This window comes from Arabidopsis lyrata, assembly GCF_000004255.2.
Source record: "Arabidopsis lyrata subsp. lyrata unplaced genomic scaffold ARALYscaffold_6, whole genome shotgun sequence".
In the NCBI taxonomy this organism is placed as follows: Eukaryota; Viridiplantae; Streptophyta; class Magnoliopsida; order Brassicales; family Brassicaceae; genus Arabidopsis; species Arabidopsis lyrata.
The window spans coordinates 23,733,719-23,752,238 of NW_003302550.1; the positions used below are offsets into that span (position 1 = coordinate 23,733,719).

General features: G+C 35.5%; 5 protein-coding genes across 7 annotated transcripts; 3 read left to right on the plus strand and 2 right to left on the minus strand.

The window, feature by feature from the left end:
• Positions 1-348: 348 nt before the first annotated feature.
• Positions 349-2,847, plus strand: LOC9308910 (L-type lectin-domain containing receptor kinase IV.3). The gene has a single exon (XM_021020477.1). It carries the CDS (start codon positions 643-645, stop codon positions 2,662-2,664), a length of 2,022 nt encoding a protein of 673 aa, XP_020876136.1. The 5' UTR covers positions 349-642; the 3' UTR covers positions 2,665-2,847.
• Positions 2,848-3,028: 181 nt separating this feature from the next.
• Positions 3,029-4,922, plus strand: LOC9308911 (putative S-adenosyl-L-methionine-dependent methyltransferase MAV_4873). Its single transcript, XM_002872796.2, has 7 exons — positions 3,029-3,329; positions 3,509-3,663; positions 3,782-3,902; positions 4,038-4,162; positions 4,249-4,362; positions 4,455-4,622; positions 4,709-4,922. Exons 1-7 carry the CDS (start codon positions 3,077-3,079, stop codon positions 4,778-4,780), a joined length of 1,008 nt encoding a protein of 335 aa, XP_002872842.1. The 5' UTR covers positions 3,029-3,076; the 3' UTR covers positions 4,781-4,922.
• Positions 4,752-8,516, minus strand: LOC9308912 (uncharacterized protein C57A7.06). 2 transcript variants are annotated; one of them, XM_021020476.1, is made up of 11 exons: positions 8,143-8,516; positions 7,907-8,023; positions 7,320-7,801; positions 6,968-7,186; positions 6,569-6,883; positions 6,164-6,472; positions 5,995-6,075; positions 5,837-5,914; positions 5,368-5,748; positions 5,160-5,291; positions 4,752-5,067 (listed from the first exon to the last, which is right to left on the minus strand). In XM_021020476.1, exons 1-11 carry the CDS (start codon positions 8,468-8,470, stop codon positions 4,894-4,896), a joined length of 2,616 nt encoding a protein of 871 aa, XP_020876135.1. In that variant the 5' UTR covers positions 8,471-8,516; the 3' UTR covers positions 4,752-4,893. The 2 variants fall into 2 exon arrangements, with proteins under 2 accessions (XP_020876135.1, XP_020876134.1); XM_021020475.1 differs by lacking the exon at positions 8,143-8,516 and having other exon boundaries at positions 4,819-5,067; positions 5,995-6,072; positions 7,907-8,039.
• Positions 8,517-8,634: 118 nt separating this feature from the next.
• Positions 8,635-12,777, minus strand: LOC9310985 (poly [ADP-ribose] polymerase 2). Of its 2 annotated transcripts, none has more exons than XM_021020479.1 (18): positions 12,445-12,777; positions 12,092-12,353; positions 11,872-12,011; positions 11,696-11,777; positions 11,393-11,628; positions 11,046-11,172; positions 10,763-10,818; positions 10,599-10,672; positions 10,440-10,486; positions 10,298-10,347; positions 10,130-10,192; positions 9,976-10,056; positions 9,757-9,867; positions 9,590-9,665; positions 9,344-9,486; positions 9,150-9,223; positions 8,938-9,043; positions 8,635-8,852 (listed from the first exon to the last, which is right to left on the minus strand). In XM_021020479.1, the coding sequence occupies exons 1-18, from the start codon at positions 12,526-12,528 to the stop codon at positions 8,760-8,762; spliced, it is 1,905 nt and encodes a 634-aa protein (XP_020876138.1). In that variant the 5' UTR covers positions 12,529-12,777; the 3' UTR covers positions 8,635-8,759. The 2 variants fall into 2 exon arrangements, with proteins under 2 accessions (XP_020876138.1, XP_002874918.1); XM_002874872.2 differs by having other exon boundaries at positions 11,872-12,017; positions 12,445-12,776.
• Positions 12,778-15,971: 3,194 nt separating this feature from the next.
• LOC9310986 (protein SENESCENCE-ASSOCIATED GENE 21, mitochondrial) lies at positions 15,972-16,789 on the plus strand. Its single transcript, XM_021023287.1, has 2 exons — positions 15,972-16,259; positions 16,339-16,789. The coding sequence occupies exons 1-2, from the start codon at positions 16,186-16,188 to the stop codon at positions 16,547-16,549; spliced, it is 285 nt and encodes a 94-aa protein (XP_020878946.1). The 5' UTR covers positions 15,972-16,185; the 3' UTR covers positions 16,550-16,789.
• The last annotated feature ends 1,731 nt before the right edge of the window (positions 16,790-18,520 follow it).

An 18,520-nucleotide genomic window follows, 5' to 3' on the forward strand; every position in this document is an offset into this window, starting at 1 on the left:
AATCCATGGGTAAACACATGTTATTTCAAAATCCATATATCTTGATTTCATAATTAATAGAAATTTTCAAATTCTATATGAATTTACAAATTAACAAACTAATAACACCCCCTTAGTCTCTTTGACTTAGTCATAAAATTTCTGAGGGTGAACAATTTTTTTCAATCTATTTGATACCACGTGCGTGGTTGGAATCAAAACCTAAATAAAAGATAGGGATGCATTTTTGATACGAAACAGTAATTTGAAACATGGTTTTGCTCTTTTATTATAGGAAACAGAGTAGTAACACCATTACTTGCGGTTGCGGTTAATGCAAATTAAAAGAAACACTTATGACTATCGTTTGCTATATTGTCAGCTTCGCTAAATAAGACACACGTTGTAGTTTGTACCACAACATTACCAATCGAAGCCTGTATGGCCCGTTACTATCACCCGTCTCCGTCTTCGTGAGTCTCCACAATGACTCTAATTTGGTTTAACACTACGACTTTTCCTTTGACCAACAAAATACGACTTTTCTACACTCTCTCTACACCATATATTATTAGTCTTACATTCCTAGAAAACTCAAAATATCTAAAGTCTTAAACCACCATAAGCCAACAAGAAAAAAAAAAAAAAAAAAAAAACAGAGCCATGTTCTTCAAGCTCTTTACCATCTTCTTCTTCTTCGTCCTACTCTCTCAACCCTTAAAGTCATCTTCTCAAATTCTCGACTTCACTTACAATAGCTTCCATCGTCCACCAACTAACATATCCATCCAAGGGATTGCCACAGTCACACCAAACGGTATCTTGAAACTAACCGACAAAACCGTGATAAGTACCGGTCACGCTTTCTACACCGAACCAATCCGGTTCAAAGATTCTCCAAACGATACTGTCTCGTCCTTCTCCACAACCTTCGTCATCGGTATCTACTCTGGGATCCCGACGATTAGCGGCCATGGCATGGCCTTTTTCATCGCTCCTAAACCCGTCCTCTCATCCGCCATGGCCAGCCAATACCTCGGTCTCTTTAACAGCACCAACAACGGTAACGATACGAATCATATACTCGCTGTCGAATTTGATACGATCATGAACCCTGAGTTTAATGATACGAACGATAACCATGTGGGAATCAATATAAATAGCTTGACCTCGGTTAGAAGCTCGCCTGCTGGGTATTGGGACGAGAACGGTCGGTTTAATAATCTGACTTTGATAAGTCGTAAACGGATGCAAGTTTGGGTTGATTACGATGATCGTACTAATCAAATCGATGTAATTATGGCTCCGTTTGGTGAGGTTAAACCTAGGAAACCGCTTGTTTCTGTTGTTAGAGATCTATCTTCGGTTTTCTTGCAAGATATGTACTTAGGTTTCTCTTCTGCGACTGGTTATGTTTTGTCGGAACATTTTGTTTTTGGGTGGAGTTTCATGGTGAAGGGGAAGACAGCTCCTCCGTTGACTTTATCGAAAATTCCGAAATTTCCGAGGGTCGGGCCAACGAGATTACAGAGGTTTTATAAGAACCGGATGCCGTTATTTTCCCTTTTGTTGATTCCTCTCTTGTTTGTTGTCTTGCTTATCTTCCTCGTGCGCTTTATCGTGAGGAGGAGGAGAAAGTTTGCGGAGGAGCTTGAAGATTGGGAAACAGAGTTTGGGAAGAACCGGTTAAGGTTTAAGGACTTGTACTATGCCACTAAAGGGTTCAAGGATAAGGACCTTCTTGGATCAGGTGGGTTTGGGAGTGTTTATAGAGGTGTCATGCCGACGACGAAGAAGGAGGTTGCCGTGAAAAGAGTGTCGAATGAATCTCGACAAGGGTTGAAAGAGTTTGTGGCTGAGATTGTGAGTATTGGTAGGATGAGTCATCGGAACTTAGTTCCTCTCTTGGGTTATTGCCGTCGTAGAGACGAGCTTCTTCTGGTGTATGATTACATGCCCAATGGAAGCTTAGACAAGTATTTGTACGATTGTCCCGAGGTAACCCTCGATTGGAAACAGAGGTTTAATGTAATTGTAGGTGTGGCGTCGGGCATGTTCTATCTCCACGAGGAATGGGAACAAGTGGTGATTCACCGCGACATCAAAGCCAGCAACGTCTTGTTAGACGCGGAGTACAATGGGAGACTCGGGGATTTTGGTTTAGCTCGGTTGTGCGATCACGGTTCGGATCCTCAAACAACGCGTGTCGTTGGAACTTGGGGATATCTAGCCCCCGATCATGTCAGAACAGGACGGGCCACAACCGCTACTGATGTTTTTGCGTTTGGGGTGCTCCTACTAGAAGTTGCGTGCGGCAGACGTCCTATCGAGATTGAAATCGAGAGTGATGAGAGCGTCTTGCTCGTGGATTTGGTTTTTGGGTTTTGGATAGAAGGAAACATCTTGGATGCTACGGATCCGAAACTACGATCGGACTATGACCAAAGAGAGGTCGAAATGGTTTTGAAGCTAGGTTTGTTATGCTCTCACTCCGACCCACAAGTTAGACCAACAATGAGACAAGTGCTACAGTATCTAAGGGGAGATGCAATCTTACCAGATTTATCGCCGTTGGACTTCCGTGGGAGTGGGAAAATGTTGGGAATCCACCAAGGATTTAGTGAGTCAAGCACATGTACCAGTGGATCTTCGATTGCTTATTCTATACTCTCTGGAGGGAGGTGATTTTGAATATTAGAACAGTTATATGTCTTACATAGTTTACATTACATATGTAGAAAGAAATTGTTTGCACATGATAAGGACCATGTTGATTGTAACTTTATGGACCGGCTTACGCTTTATGATGTTGTATTTCAAAGTAGAGGTGGTTGATAAGAAATGGTTATAGAAGTATAATTTTGTAAACACAAAGCTTGGAGAGTCCTCTAGATGAATTGAATATAATAAATAAGCTAGAGAGATCTTTGACATTACTTTGTGCAATCGCCCAAGAATACAACATGACTACAAAAACTGTTGATTACTATCTGATGGGTTTGTGAACATGAATCATCTGGTGAACCGGTGGTTATTGGAGTTAACTATAAAGACTACTAGTTGAACCGGAGTTGGTTTGAGAATTACAAAAAAAATTATGATCTACTTGAAACCTCTGCTTCCGTCAGAGGTGTTAGCTTCTTCTTCATTCAAAAAGTCAGCAATATCATTACGGATGCAGAGTCTATGTGCTCCTCCTCTACACTTTCCGGCCACCGCACTCCGTCGTTGTCGAACTCCGAGGTCCGCAGTTCGTTCCTTACGAGCAGAGCGTAGAGAAGAAAACGACCCTTTGATTCAATCAGCTTTAGATTCAGCATCTCTTCGTCTGCGAGAAACCAATCGAACAGGCAAGCAATTTCTCTCATTTTCTACTCAAAGAGTTCATTTTTCAAACAGATTATCCTCAAAACTGCTGGTGTTTGTGATTTGACATTCTCTTAGGCATTTCGTCGAACACATACCAATTGCTTGATCAACTAGTTTCTTGAAGAATTTTGACTAAAAGCTTTCTAATTTTTGCACGCAGAGCCTCTATTCATCGACCCATATGCCGCTTGTTTCTTACCTCCTTACCCAAAGAAGGAATTGGACACCAATGAACAACAACATTACTGTCTTGCAACAAAGTTTATCGATGACAAGTTGTTAGATATAGCCAAACGCATTGATGGGCTAAAGCAGGTTACTTTTACTTACTTCATATTGTCATTCTCGAATATGAGTTTGATTTCAAGCTCTCACTAGAATCACACAATGGAAGTTAAATTGTTTATGTGTAAGTGATATTACATCTTTGCAGGTTGTCTTGTTCACAGATGGCATGGATACTCGACCTTATAGGCTTAATTGGCCAACTTCCACTATGATTTTTGATGTATCACCTGAAAAGGTTTTTGAAATAGCATCTGAAAAGCTTCAAGGTTTGTGCTTTCCTTTGCTTTGAAGCGTCCATTTTGATTTCGAACTTCATTTCCAGGAACTTGATGATCCCTAGTTTTGTTTGGGATTTGTTAAAACGTTCCATGGTTTGATATTGTTTCCTTTAACTGATCCAGGCGTGGGAGCTAGGATCCCTAAAAGTTGCTTATTCTTTCACATTCCCGTGGAATCCGGGAACATAGAGCAACGTTTACGCTCCAAAGGGTTTAGTGGGAATCGACCAAGTATATGGGCAATGCAGGTGTTGTGTTTTTCATCATATCTCCCTTCTTCCAGGCAATTTACATGAATGTTATATGTTGACATGATTCATCCTATTCATAACAGGGTTTACCTTACGAGTCACAATCAGGTTTTGAAGCTATTCTATCAGCCATTAGTAGTTTGGCCATGAATGAATGCTATCTCATAGGAGAATTGCCTACAAATATAACACTCCAGGTCACTTTGATCTCTTAACTATCTGTGGACTTCTACCTTATACTAAACTATCCATCCTTTGATTTATAATCTTTACGCGGTGTTGAATGCAGTCAGATTTGTCAAATTGGATGGAGAAACTGTTCATGAGCAATGGTTTTCGGGTGAAAGTAGTTAGCTATGAAGAGATTGCTGCGAGTTTAGGTGTTGCATTACCTTCACCAGTAAACCATGACACGGTTCTGTTTATCGCACAACAGCTCAAGTTTTCAGATGATCAGGTAATGAATGTCCTATGTCTCTATTAAGTGGCGAGGCCTCCATTATTATTACTTAATCATCTCAGTTAATTGTAAAAATCTTGCAGATGGAGAAATGGAGACAAGAATTTCAAAGAGTGGAAGAAGACGGAGATGAACAAGGATTTGAAGAGCTCTGAAAGAAACAAACAATATGTCTCTTAATAAATAAGACAAATTACAAAGCAAAACTTTTTCTTTTCGGATCAAAATTTGTGTCTAAACAAGTTTGAGAAAACAAAAATCTTGGGAGCTAAGCTTTAGTCTTTAGCTTGGACTTAATTTTGCTTTGACCTTTACTGGTTTTACTACCCTTTTTGGGTCTTTGTTTTTGATGGCTTCGAGGGTTTTCTTCATCAACTTTCTCATTTGGATTCACTTCCTCAAATTTGACCGGTTTAATTATCACACCAGCTTTCTTCACAACCTGCATACAAAGGTAAACGGCACGAGGTCAAAAGAAATGCAACATTTTAAGACATGGGTGCTACTGAGTTTAACAAAATAATAAAAACGAACCTCGGGTCGGTTTAGAGCTCCAACAATAGTCGCAGGATTAAACTCGGGTCCTATAGGCATTCGCATGCTATGCTCGAAAACTTCCTTAGATGTATATGGGAAAGGTAGAGTCGTCGTATGAAGTTTGTCAGCCTGTCAAAAAAAGATAATGTAAGCATGAAGGGATGATTACAAATTGAGGGATTGGGATATCAAGCGAGACATTGACCTTTTTATCGGCTTTTTCTGATATGATAACATTTCTGAGACGATAGTCTTTCCTTGTTTTGAGATCTAGTTTTCTCTTTTTCTTTGCATCTTCATGTTCTCTAACCATCCATGAAGGTAAACCTCTCTTTCTTTGGATATTGGTCCATTGTCCCCAACCAGGAACTAGAACTGGTTTTTCCGGTTCAGGAACTTCCTGATTTAGAACCTCTTGTTTATCCTTCTCAAATTCATCAACAACGTCATCACCAGCAAAAGCACGTTGTATAAGCTCTGCTTGAGAAGGAATTTCATAGGTTTCCTTTGAAGCAGATGTCAAAATCCCATCAACCATTTGCTCTGCTTCACTCTCGGAATCTTCACTTTCTTCATCTCTTGATTCCTTCAATAATTGTAAAGAAAGAAAAAAAAAACACAGAAGTGAGGAGAAGAAAAATAGAAAAGGTAGGTTAAGTTTTAGGAAACCAAACCTTTTTATCTTGGCCCTTTGAAACTGGTTTATGTGTCTTTGGAGGTTTTTTGGATTCTGCATTTTGGCAGCCTTTCATCTACACAACATAGAAAAACAAGTTAATCAAAGATAACATAAACGGAAACGATGCCTGATTTGAATATTGTCAAAGCGAACCTTCTTCCAAGAGCCTGACGCAAATAAGGCAACATCAAATGTTGTCTTAGAAACTGGATTTTCAACATCATCATCGAGCTTCTACAAACAAAAAAAATTGTTATGAGGGAGTTGAACAGGAGCAAAGAGAGAACCATTGTGACTAACTGAATGGGAAAGCCCATGGTACCTCAGCCTCTGTTATGGCTCCAGTGTTTCTAGCAGGTGAAGCAGTATCTCCAATACCCCCAAGGTCATTATTTTCTATGCCTTCCATATCATTGTCACTATCACTGTTGTCATAAAAGTTGTCCGAGTCCTTTTTAGACTCTTTTGGAGCTTCGACTTTAGAGGTGGCACCAAATACTCTTCTACCACTAACATCTGCGGATTTTCTAGGATTTTCTGCTCCACCAGAATTCTCCAACTCTTCATACTCCTCAAATGCACGTTTAGCTTCTTCATTAACTTCCTCGTTTTTCTTTTTCATAGCACGAGCCTAATCAAATAAAAAACATTAGACTGAGTCTAACGAATGAAGGAAAACCAGAATAAAATTATCAAAAATGTTTTGAGAAAGTAAAGCAAGAATTACCATGAAAGGTAATGAAAGAAGACCAGAATTGGGTACTTCATCATCTTCCACAGTTTTCAGTGTCTTCTCCCTCGCTTTTGCTATCAATTTAGAAGGAGTATCCAGATCTGAACCACAACTCAACTCTTCCTCATCGTCGCTCTCATCACTGCTACTTCCATCGTTCGTGGAGTTCATCTTTCGTGACAAAGTGGCATTAATCTGAAGTTGTTCAGATATAGCTGCCCGAGTTCCATCATATCTCTCATTCAGTCCACGGCTTAACATGCGTTTGGCCCATTTTCCTGTGTTTTTGTGCTTCAACGTCATCCGTTCCTTCATGAGCACAAACAAGACTATTTATTACTTGACAGTGCTTGATGAGAAATTTTGTGCAGGTAGAAGAAATTTGAGACTCACCTCTACTCGTCTAGTCTCCTGCTTAATAGCCTCTTCTTTAGCCATTTCTAGGTCCATTAATGCTCCCATCGCCGACTTCTTCAGGTCTTTGCCTTTAAGGCGATGATAAGTTTTAGACTTAATCTTCTTGATTCGTTTACTTTTTAGTTCATGGCGGAAGAGCAGGCTCCGCATCTTGGCAATGTGGTCACGGTACTTGATGTGGTCTTCCATTGACACCTGCCAGATCAAAAGTTAATCCAAAAGGTTTCATCAGATATTCATATAAACTATCTTCAACGCAGCCACATGCCAGATTATATTATAAGTCAAATAAGCTGTGTGCAGGAAAAAACTAGATCACAGAACTTGCCTCGTTCAATTCAAGAAGCTTAGCGCCATCATCTTTGTGAGCCTCCCCAAGCTCGTTATCATTGAGTACAGAAGCCATTTTCTTCTCAAATTCAGTCCTGGGTTGAAACTCTGATGCTATTGCGCCAACTGTAGAGTACCCAACACTGACAGTTTGGTTGAAGTAAACAGTTGGTGCCTCCCGATTCCTCTTGACCAGATGCACCCACTTATTAAACTCTTTCTCAACTAGTCCTTTCACAGCTTTCCGTTCCAGTCTTTCTCGTTCTGGCTTTGGCAGAGGAGCATGAACAACAGACTGAGTATCTTTCTGCATCCGGTTGATCCTCTTCTTAAGATCATTAAACCCAGGTTTTCCTTCAAGAGGCGCCAAAAGGTCCTCAACTGAAATGAGGCCTTTACCCTCCAGAACATCACGGGTAGGATTGAATTCAGACTCTGGATACGCTTCAGTAAAGAGTACAGGTCTTCTCTTACTCTCTCCTGTAAACAAAAAAAAAAAACATAACAGCTACAAAAAATGCAATGTACAGAAGCTAAAAGCAAAACTCAGAGAAAAAAAAAGTCTAAAGTCTTTACTATCAGTACCTTGAAAGGCTGCACTTGGCATTCCAGTGAGGTCTTGCAACATACGAGTGTGTCTATCATCATCACCTGCACCATCCTCATTGTCGCTGTTACCACCATCGTCATCATCATCTGACTCTCATTACCAATCAATCAATTAAAAACTCTCTCAATTTTTGATTCACCAATTTGTTATAGCGTAAGTCCAATACGCAAAAACCCTAATTGAGCTAAAACCAAAATATGTCTTTTATCACTAAAGTTCAAAACTTGCAATCCATACAGTGGCGGCGGCGATGAGAAAAAAAAGAATAAAACCTCGAAGTCCTCGGGAAGCTCGTATTCGTAGTTATCGACACGGTCATAGCGATTGTTTTTCTTGGACTCTTCCTCAGGCTCAGCTTCTTCGTACTCATACATATCGACGTTCTCATCATCGGAATGGATCTCATCGTCTTCTTCGTCGGAGTTCAAAGGACGTTTCTCATTGGCAATAGTCTTGAGAATCGAATTAGGTAAATGAGGACCTTTCCTCTTCTTGTTCTTAGCTAGGGTTTTCGAACTAGATCTCCTCTTTTCTCCCATGGCTGCCTCTGCCTTGTTTTTTTTTTGACAACTTCGGTTGAGATTTTTGTAGGGCTTCTTCTCAATAATATACCAACTAAACCGGATAAAATTCGGCATGGTTTGCGGTTATGATTTAACCGTCATTTTCTTTTTTTTTTTTTTGTCAAAACCAAGAAATTAGGTGCGAAATCACTAAATCAGATTGACAAGTTTGAAAGAAATACAATAAAAAGCTGTTTTTGGATAAATAATTGGGTCAAATCCCAAGCAAAATACAAAAGCTAGTCTATTATGAATTACATAAGTTTTAATGCTTGTAGTTGAATTTGACTTGGATCACATAACGCATCTTGATTTGTTCCACATTGTAGACAATATATTCGTTGTACAACAGCATCCCCTGCAAAAATCAATCAATTCATTATAAATTTGACTTTCAATTTGAGCGAGTTGGATTTTTTAAATGTGTCGAAGCAAAACAAAACCTTGGAGCATGAACGTTCCACTGGTTTGCCAAGTGGAACAACAACACCGTCTTCTAGTGTCTGAGCTTCTGATGGGTTTGGTGCTGTTTTCCCCACACCTTTTGTGCTGCAACCATCAATTTTGCAAATCAAGGTATAGAACAAATATCGTAAATCATAATTCATTGCGGTTTGAGATAAGGAACTTGTGTAAACTGAGATTATCTTCGTACCTTAGCTTTCCCGGGGGTAAATTATCGGCGTTATAATCTGAATACAGAAGTTCATTCATGTCTCCCAAAGCAACCTAGAGAAGTTTTTATCATTACGAAAGATAAGGGTAGTTATGTTGAATGCTATAGAGGTCCTGTTGATAGATAGGAGTTTTGTTGTTTTCCATATGAATAGAGACAAGAAGCGAGTATACCTCGCAGAGGAGCAGAACGCCATCATTAGCACCAGTGTTAGCATAGCAATAGTTCGCGCTCTTGGAGAACATATCAGCAAAGTAAACACCTTTTCCAAACATGTAACCAGTTACAGGTGCTTCAGGAGGAGCTATTCGCAGACCTGTTTGGTGTCTCATAGTAGTTCATTTCACTATGCAATTGAAAATCCCCCAAGAGGAGAAGGAAAAAAGTAAACACTAAGAGGAAAAAGAGAAACATGTTACCTTGAGATAAAATACCAGCCCAATTAGTGAGACGTGACCCGTGCCAGAGTAACATCCTGTTCTTCGAACTTGAAAACTATGAAGAAAAAGTAAAGTCTCAACAATGCCAAAATGAGAAATCAGAATAATGTGTACGAGACGGACAAGCTCGAAATACCATCACATACCTGTTGGAACCGATCAGCTTCAACAGCTCTCGAAGCTCTAAAAAGTTGAGCAATCTCAACCGTGTATCCCAAATGCGTCTTTGCATGAGTGTTCTCCATGTAATTAGCAACCTGATTTTGGTTTTAAGGAGTAGACAGTAAAAGGTTTAAAACACAGATATGTTTGAGATACTCGGGTATCAAAGATTTTGTTCAAAGTTCACAAAAACGAAAATTTACCATAGAGAACTCCTCTGAATCGGCTCCTACTGGCGTCAAACCACAATTAAGTTGCTGGTAGTGATAATATAAAGGATCGTCCTACAGCCATTGCAAAAAGTAATGTCATATCATTGATTTCATGCCTTCAAACCACATAGACTGACTGACTTACCTGCAATCCCGGGTCGACCGACAACAACTTTGTTGCGAGTTCAATTTCACCTAATGCTTCAACCTTACATTAAAAGAAAAAATATATAAAAAACTACACAAAACATGTAGCAACCAACCATTTCTGAAGACCAAAACTAGTCAAGTAGGCAACAGTAGAAAATTTTACCATTTCTATTTTCTGTTTCAATTTTTGAGGAGTGTCTATAACAAACTGACCTGTTACAACTCCGAATTCAGATGTTAGTGAATGTTTGGTTATATATATATCTTAAACTTTTAGCACAGATGTAAAATGCAGATGAACTTACTCATTTTCTTAAAACCAAAATCATGGGGTATCACAGTATAGAACTCTCTGCATCAATGATAAACAAAGTTAGACTATTTCAAATCTAATTTCTTTGTGGGAAACAGTTATATAATCAACTAAACGTGACATGTAGTCTAGTAATTAACCAGATACATACCCACTCAGTTCCTCAAGCCTCGTTCTATCAAACCGGTCAATCACCTCCGATATTCTCTTCAGAACTTCATAACCCTAGACAGATTGAAGAGGAGATATCATCTGAAATCGCACCAAACTATAATTTACGGAAATGAGACCAAACAAACTGTTTACTATCTTTACCTTTGAAATTGTCGACTTGCTTATCTTGCCGAGTGGCAATTTGTTAGCATTATATCCTTCAATTCCAAATTTTATAAATTTGAGAGAGGATGTATGAAAAATCAGCTAGAAGTAAAGAAACCAGGAAAATGACAAACAAATGGATGGGACAAAAGAGAGGAAGTACAAACGCAGGTAATAGGACACCAAAACTAAGAGATAGTGTATCGATATATAAAATCACTGCTAATTCTGCCAATGGATGCTCTCACTGGAATGAAGTGATCAAAGTTAGACTACAAACCTATTTCCATCATATGTTGTGCCATCATGCTGACATTACATATAAGAGAGATGAACTTGGCAACCTGAGTATCAAGTTTTGAATTTTCAGGTTTAACTTCGGAAGATGAACTAGGAATATCATTGACCTGGAAAAAAAAAAATTGAAACTCCGAGTAAGTGCATTTGAACAATGAGAGAAGATGTAACTTCAATTAAGCGGAAAAAAAAAAAAGAGAGTTCAATTTGAAAAACAAAGAAGTAGATATGCACACAAAAACCTCATTCCAGCAGATCCTTTGGATAATACCAGACAACAAATAGTAAGAAGAAATAGGACTTGAGGAGTGAGGATTGCGAAACACTCACCGGTGAATCATTTTCCTCTTTTCCGTAATCCATTTCGAGCCATGTATAGGCCTTGGGATGAGGGATAAACTCCTTTCTGTCAGACCAATAATTCTTTGTCTTGTCACAGAACTTATTGGTAAATATTTCTATTGCACGATCCCATGAGTCATAAGGCCCATCTAGCTTACTTTGTCCTTTCACACCAACTCTTCCCCATCTGGTGTAAACCATGTATGTCTTTTTACTATCCGACTCTGCATAATGCACAATAGATAAGAGAGGCAACAAGGAAATTATTGTTGAAGGTTTTGGAAGACAGACCTAGGACTTGCAGGACAAAGAACTTGTTATTATTATCCCTGACATTTGTCTGATTTAAGATCGCATCATAAACATCATCACCCTACAACATTCAACAAAAAAATCCCAGTTTCTAACCACAATCATGAAACACAATAAGATGCAACACTCAAGATTAGGTTCATAATAATTCTTACCCTTTGTAGAACATGGTACTGGCTCTTTATCTCATCAGGAATCCATTGATCCAATACCGCAGCACCCTTCTTTGTCGCGGTTACAATTTTCTCTTCATTCTTTTCTTCTTCAAAGCCATTTTTGTCATCTTCAGCTCCATCTGTCCCTAAAAACACAATGTCAATAACAACATTAATTCACATCAACATAACAAGAATCAATAGTAGAACAACTCATTACCGGATTTGACTGGTGCACTGGAATCGTTATTAGCATCATTGCAAAGCCTCTCAAGAAGTTCCTTTTTGGTTCCTGTTGTATCTAAGCCTCTCTTACTAGCTTCTTCACGCAACTCCTTCACAATCATCCCACGAAATTCGCCAATTGCAATCAATTTGTTCGATTCTTCAGTAACATCCGAAGAATCTTGGTTTCTTTTCCTCTTGCTCTTTGATTCTTCCTTCTTAGTGTCTTCTGCGATAGCTTCTTCAAGCCTCTCCACCTACACGAAACACCCAAAAACAAACCCGAATATCAACAAAACAGAGAAGAAGACTTCAATGCAATTCAGAGAAAGGGAGATAGAGAAATACCAGAACGGCTTTGACTCCGGTAGTACTGAGTCCACGCTCGGCGAGTTTTGAACGGAGTTCGTCGACTTTGAGCTTGTTCGCCATTTTCGTCTTCTTCTGGAGAATAGTTCGACGGAAAGGGAACGAGACTGAGAAAGAAAGAACGGTTTTATGGTTTTCGTCAGAAGCGAGTTCGCGCGAGCATTTGAAGAGTCTTCTTCTTCTTCTTCATCAATGGCTTCCCTCGAAAGCTTTAAGGCTTTTTTCAAAATTATTTTTTCTAAAATTGAAAAAGTTTTCGTTAATTTTTGCGGATATTACCCATATAACTTTTAAAGCTTGAAAAGACCCCAAAATTTTCGATTAATTCCTAAATTCGCCCCGGACCTTTTTAAATAAATTAATTTAATCCTTTTTATTTCTTAATCCTACCATTAATCATGAAAAAAGGCTTAAAGTTCCATTAACAGGTAAATACTTTTAGAAAAAGAGTTGAATTTTTGTACATTGGATTAAATATATTTTTAGAGACAAAAATATGTTTTAACATGTACTACTAATATATAGTTTAAGAACATTTTCAAATTATCTGAAAATTTTGGTGGTTGTTAAACGAAAGCAAAAACATACAAATAGTTTTTGGCGGTAATGGTCCGCCACTACTAATTTTTCCAAGGACGTGCATACAAATTGTAAATGGATTAGAGGATTAGTGTTGGCACTTAAATGGTTTGTGTTAAGGATGCTCTAATATATGTGATATGTGTGGTGGTTTTTTCTTCTTTTTTTTGGTTAAATAAAAATATGGGATTTGTGATCGACTCTTCTTGTTAAATAGCTTGATTGAGGATTATAAAGAGAAAACTATACAGTTCTGGATTGCATGTAAATTATGTATAGTATGGGATCAACTTCTTTGAAGCTGTAGGGTTAGTATTATTATGAGATCAAATGGTTCATGTATTTATGATAGAATTTACTAACGATAAAACTGAACATTAATGTTCATTAGCCCGTAATCTGCATAATCACAACTTGAAGATGTCAATGAAGAAAAAAAAAAATGTCAATGATATATATAAAGTGCTTTCAACGATTTGGTTTTCACTATTATTTAATTTGGCCCATATATTGTTAATATTGTACACTTCAAATATTTTTAGTTAGAATTTTCTTAACAAAACCCTAGTAAAATTGGATGGTTCTAGTTTAGTTTTAAAAACTTTTTTTTTTTCTTAAAGTAGTTTTTAAAACTGGTTAGATGATAACGATATTTGATGTAATATAAGATAAAGTTATATAAAATAGTTTTTCATAATCAAATTTCACATGACGACTAACTTTCGGTAAGCCATGTAAAAAAGATGAGACAGAGATTTTGACCAAAGAAGAAAAGTAGAGAGAACATGCAAAAGCCAAAAAAGAAACATGGCCAAATGGTTGAGTGGTGTAGATGGACCGAACCAACAGGCAACAGACATGTTCTCAGTTCATATACCAACCGCCTAACATTACAGCCTGTCCCCATCCCCTAACCTTTCTTCTTTTTTTTTGGCTCATAGGAGGACTATATAATTGGGAGTTTTTTTTTTTGGTATGTATGTAACTTCAAAGTTATACTATCTCGAGAAATCCAACAAAAATGTTATGGTTATGTACATGTATTAAAGAAAAAAAAAATACTTTAACAAAAAAAAAATGTATTAAAGAAAATAAAAGAAAGAGGAACCAAGTTGTGAAACCATTACCCAAGAAAAAAATAAACACGATGCTGGAGTCTCGTGATACTATGAAGCTTGGGGCGAAACCACGAATCAAAGAACCCTTTCACGATGCAAGTGGTCGTCAATAACCCAATCAATAGAAACTCCACCGCCTCAAAATATTATACTTTTAGTGATTTTTTATAGGGTAATATTAGTGAATAACCAAATAAAACACATAAATTAGGAAACTAGCAGAGAGAGAAAATGCTGTCGGAAAACAGCATGGATCCACATTGTCTGAAGAGATGAAATAACAAAACCATCCTCCGTTTGTTTTGAGATCTACAGTAGGCGACATTGTTTCGTGATATTTTTAAAAATAGCACGTAAGATCTAAATTTCACATGTTATATTTAACTAAAATACATACTATTTAAAAATATGTAGTGAATTTTTAAGAAAAAACATTGTTACGTAGTGTTTTTTTTAAAAAAACATTGTTACGGAAAAATTAAACTTGAATAGAATCTTTTTATAAAGAAATAACATGTGATCTTAATAAAAACCGTGAATTACTAGAAAATAAGAATCGTTTTTTAAAGAGATTACATGTGATCATAATAAAAAAACGTGTATTACTACAAAATAACATGATAGCGAAAGATATTAAACTGAATAGAGTATTTTTTCAAAGAAATAACATGTGATCTTAATAAAAACCGTGAATTACTAGAAAATAAGAATCTTTTTTTAAAGAAAATCACATGTGATCATAATAAAAAACGTGTATTACTATAAAATAACATGATAGAGAAAGATATTAAACTGAATAGAGTGTTTTTTCAAAAAATATCATGTGCTCTTTATAAATAACGTGTAATACCGGAAAATAATATGATAAAAAGAGATATATTATTCTATCACATGTAATTCGAGAAAAAAACATGTTATAAAGGGCATGTGTATAATTACACAAGCTTTCCGACATCCAACAAACAAAGTACTGTAGCTCATGGCTATTTTCTTAATTCTTTTTGAATTCATGGCTAGTTACTATAAATTCTCTTTTTTATATTGTAATATTATATAACCTTTTTTTTTTTTTTGGTATATGATGATATAACATATTTTTGTATTGTACTATTTGCTTATACACTCAAGTTATTAGAAACTTTAACCAATGGCATCTTGACATGCTAAAACACCTTCTTTAATCTATTCGATAATTCGAATCTCCCTTTACACATGTCTACATGTAGATTAGCATCAATCATTAAAATTCGTATTAATATATTCTATATTCATTTTACCTTTTTGTGTGTTATTATAAAAAGAAATTAAAAATACGTAAAAATACAAATTTCATGGTTTTTAGTTTTTACTAAGATTTAAGTTTACAATTTTCAAAATATACTCAGATTATTTAATTTTAACCAAAATATTTTATTTAATGGGTAAGTGGGTAAGTTTGTGTTCTGGTTTCAGTTTTAATCGTTCTAATATTTATAAAATGGTAATAAAAAAACTAAAATATTTGGATAATAATTCTGAAAACTTTGCATTTTCAAATATAAAGTTAATTTTTTTTGACATAAAACATTAATTAAAGTCTCTTATAAGTCACACATTTAAAACTTATTTATATTTAAACTAGAAAAAAGTCCAATTTATTTTTTGACTTAAATTATAAAAAAAAAAAAAAAGCAAAGCTAATTATGGGTCAAAAGACTCAAAGGCCAGAATTGACGCAGCCGTTTATGAGAAGTGAGAAGACAATTTCGGAGTGACTTCCTTTATTTCCTCTCTTCCTTCACTCTCTTCTATATAAACCTTCCTCTCCTCTTCCTCTCTTCTCATCTCTTCAAGCCATTTTCGAAACTACTCAAAGCTTGAGAGAGAGAACACAGACGAAACCAACTTTCTTCAATCTCGTTGCCGCAGTAATAATCTCATTCCTCGGGTAAATCTCTCCTTCTGCGGCGGCGACAAGAAAAAAAAAAAAGTTTCAACCTTTTATTGTCTGTTTTCTCTCTTCAAGAAACTACATACTTCGAAAATGGCTCGTTCTTTCTCTAACGTTAAGATCGTATCTGCTTTCGTCTCTCGTGAACTCTCCAATGCTATCTTCCGGTAAGTATCTATCTATTGCTCTGTTTTTTTTTGTAGTTATGCTCTGTTTTTCTAAACGGTGTCGTTTTTGTGTTAACAGACGTGGTTATGCGGCCACGGCGGCTCAAGGGAGCGGTGGAAGAAGTGGAGCTGCTGCTTCGGCTGTGATGAAGAAGAAGGGAGTGGAAGAATCAACCCAGAAGATTTCTTGGGTTCCAGATCCCAAAACCGGTTATTACAGACCCGAAACCGGTTCCAACGAGATTGACGCGGCTGAGCTACGAGCAGCTCTCTTGAACAACAAGCAGTGATTAATTAATTTTTAAAAAGATTCTCTTTTTTTGGATTAATGATTATTACATGTAATTTTTCAAGGTCTTTAAGAGGAGATTAGTGGGTAATGATCTGGTGCAGTGAACCCTATTTTCATCTGCTACGTGGCGATTTTGTAATGAATAAAATAGAGAAGCGTTTGGTTTCTCTACTTGTATAACAAAAGGATCGTTGGATACTTGGATGTATGATAGATTTTTTAAAACCATTTTACAATATCTTAAACCAAGTATAACAGAATTTAGCTTTGAAATTAATTATAGAAGTTTGTATGATAAATTTTATTGTTTAACGTTTGTTCAAACGTTCTATTCAATCTAAAATTTATCTTATGCTATTATATTTTTAATCCACTTTTTCAATGCCACTTTTCAATAATATCTCTTTTTAAAAACCTTATAAAAAATGCTCTTAAAAATATAAGATTTACCCAAATGTGTATGTAATATTATTAAAACATACACAAACTACATTTCTATGTATCTAAAATCTTATAAATACTTTATAAATACCTTATAAATGCATTTTAAATACCTTTAAAAACCTTTAAAATATCTTGTAAAACCTTTGAAAACCTTAAAAATCCTTTAAAATAACTTGTAAAACCTTTAAAACACCTTATAAAACCTTATAAATACTTGGATCGAGTCTTCAAGTAGTAGTTACAATCCATAAGTATCTTATAAACTAATAAAACTTTATAAAAATTTCAGATTTAAAAAGGGGTATTTTTGAAAATGGACATCTAAAAGGGGCATTTTTGAAAAGGGGCACACCAAAAGGGGTATTTTTAACAATTTCCCTTTAATTTATAATAAAACAATTTTTTAAAATATCAAAATTTGTATATTGAATTTCGATATGTTAAAACTAAATTTTATAAATGCGCTAAAATATTTTAATTAAAATAGTGCAATAGAATACCATGCAATAATACAACCTTTTAGTGTATTGATAAACTTACAAATTGAATTTTAAATATTTTAATTATTTATATGATACAAATAAAGTTGTATTTTCGTTATTCAAAAAAATTTAGACTCATAGATTAGCATTTTCAATTTAAATTTTTATAATGTATGAAAGAATTTGTTGATATTAAAACGTATATATATATATATATATATACTATATGTTTATATGGTTTAATTTTTCAATTGAGAAATACAATGCATTTAATATATAAAAACATTTTATCGAAGTTTTCTTATTTCAAAATTTGAGATATTTAATCTAAGTTTAGTTAATAAGAATAAGTAGTATATGAAATTAGAAGTGTTTGGCAAAATGAATAGTATAATAAAATAAAATGAAAAAAACAAAAATGAGAATAATTGTGAGCTTGACACATAAACTCCAAAAACTCTCTATTAATATATTGGGGCTTTTGCAAAAATGCTACTTTTTCAATGCCACTTTTCAAAAATACCCTTTTTTTAAAACCTTATAAAAAATGCTCTTAAAAATATAAGATTTATCCAAATATGTATGTAATATTATTAAAACATACACAAACTACATTTCTATATATCTAAAATCTTATAAATACTTTATAAATACCTTATAAATGCATTTTAAATACCTTTAAAAACCTTTAAAATATCTTGTAAAACCTTTGAAAAACCTTAAAAATCCTTTAAAATAACTTGTAAAACCTTTAAAAACACCTTATAAAACCTTATAAATACTTGGATCGAGTCTTCAAGTAGTAGTTACAATCCATAAGTACCTTATAAACCTAATAAAACTTTATAAAAATTTCAGATTTAAAAAGGGGCATTTTTGAAAATGGACATCTAAAAGGGGCATTTTTGAAAAGGGGCACACCAAAAGGGGTATTTTTAACAATTTCCCTAATATATAAAGCTCTTTTAATATATAGAGGATGTGTGTTTTTCTAATTTATCTAATTAATTAACGTATGTGATAACGTATTAAAAGGAATGTAA

Excerpts from the sequence above, each read along its gene's own strand:
- LOC9308910 (XM_021020477.1), top strand. The coding sequence starts at position 643 with ATGTTCTTCAAGCTCTTTACCATCTTCTTCTTCTTCGTCCTACTCTCT.
- LOC9308911 (XM_002872796.2), top strand. The coding sequence starts at position 3,077 with ATGATCTACTTGAAACCTCTGCTTCCGTCAGAGGTGTTAGCTTCTTCT. Across the intron at positions 3,903-4,037 it reads AGCATCTGAAAAGCTTCAAG|GCGTGGGAGCTAGGATCCCT; the intron begins GTTTGTGCTTTC and ends TAACTGATCCAG. Across the intron at positions 4,363-4,454 it reads CTACAAATATAACACTCCAG|TCAGATTTGTCAAATTGGAT; the intron begins GTCACTTTGATC and ends TGTTGAATGCAG.
- LOC9308912 (XM_021020476.1), bottom strand. The coding sequence starts at position 8,470 with ATGGGAGAAAAGAGGAGATCTAGTTCGAAAACCCTAGCTAAGAACAAG. Across the intron at positions 8,024-8,142 it reads ATTGCAAGTTTTGAACTTTA|AGTCAGATGATGATGACGAT; the intron begins GTGATAAAAGAC and ends ATTGGTAATGAG. Across the intron at positions 5,915-5,994 it reads CGTCAGGCTCTTGGAAGAAG|ATGAAAGGCTGCCAAAATGC; the intron begins GTTCGCTTTGAC and ends TATGTTGTGTAG.
- LOC9310985 (XM_002874872.2), bottom strand. The coding sequence starts at position 12,528 with ATGGCGAACAAGCTCAAAGTCGACGAACTCCGTTCAAAACTCGCCGAG. Across the intron at positions 9,868-9,975 it reads ATTCAGAGGAGTTCTCTATG|GTTGCTAATTACATGGAGAA; the intron begins GTAAATTTTCGT and ends AACCAAAATCAG. Across the intron at positions 9,224-9,343 it reads GCGTTCTGCTCCTCTGCGAG|GTTGCTTTGGGAGACATGAA; the intron begins GTATACTCGCTT and ends AAACTTCTCTAG.
- LOC9310986 (XM_021023287.1), top strand. The coding sequence starts at position 16,186 with ATGGCTCGTTCTTTCTCTAACGTTAAGATCGTATCTGCTTTCGTCTCT. Across the intron at positions 16,260-16,338 it reads CTCTCCAATGCTATCTTCCG|ACGTGGTTATGCGGCCACGG; the intron begins GTAAGTATCTAT and ends TTGTGTTAACAG.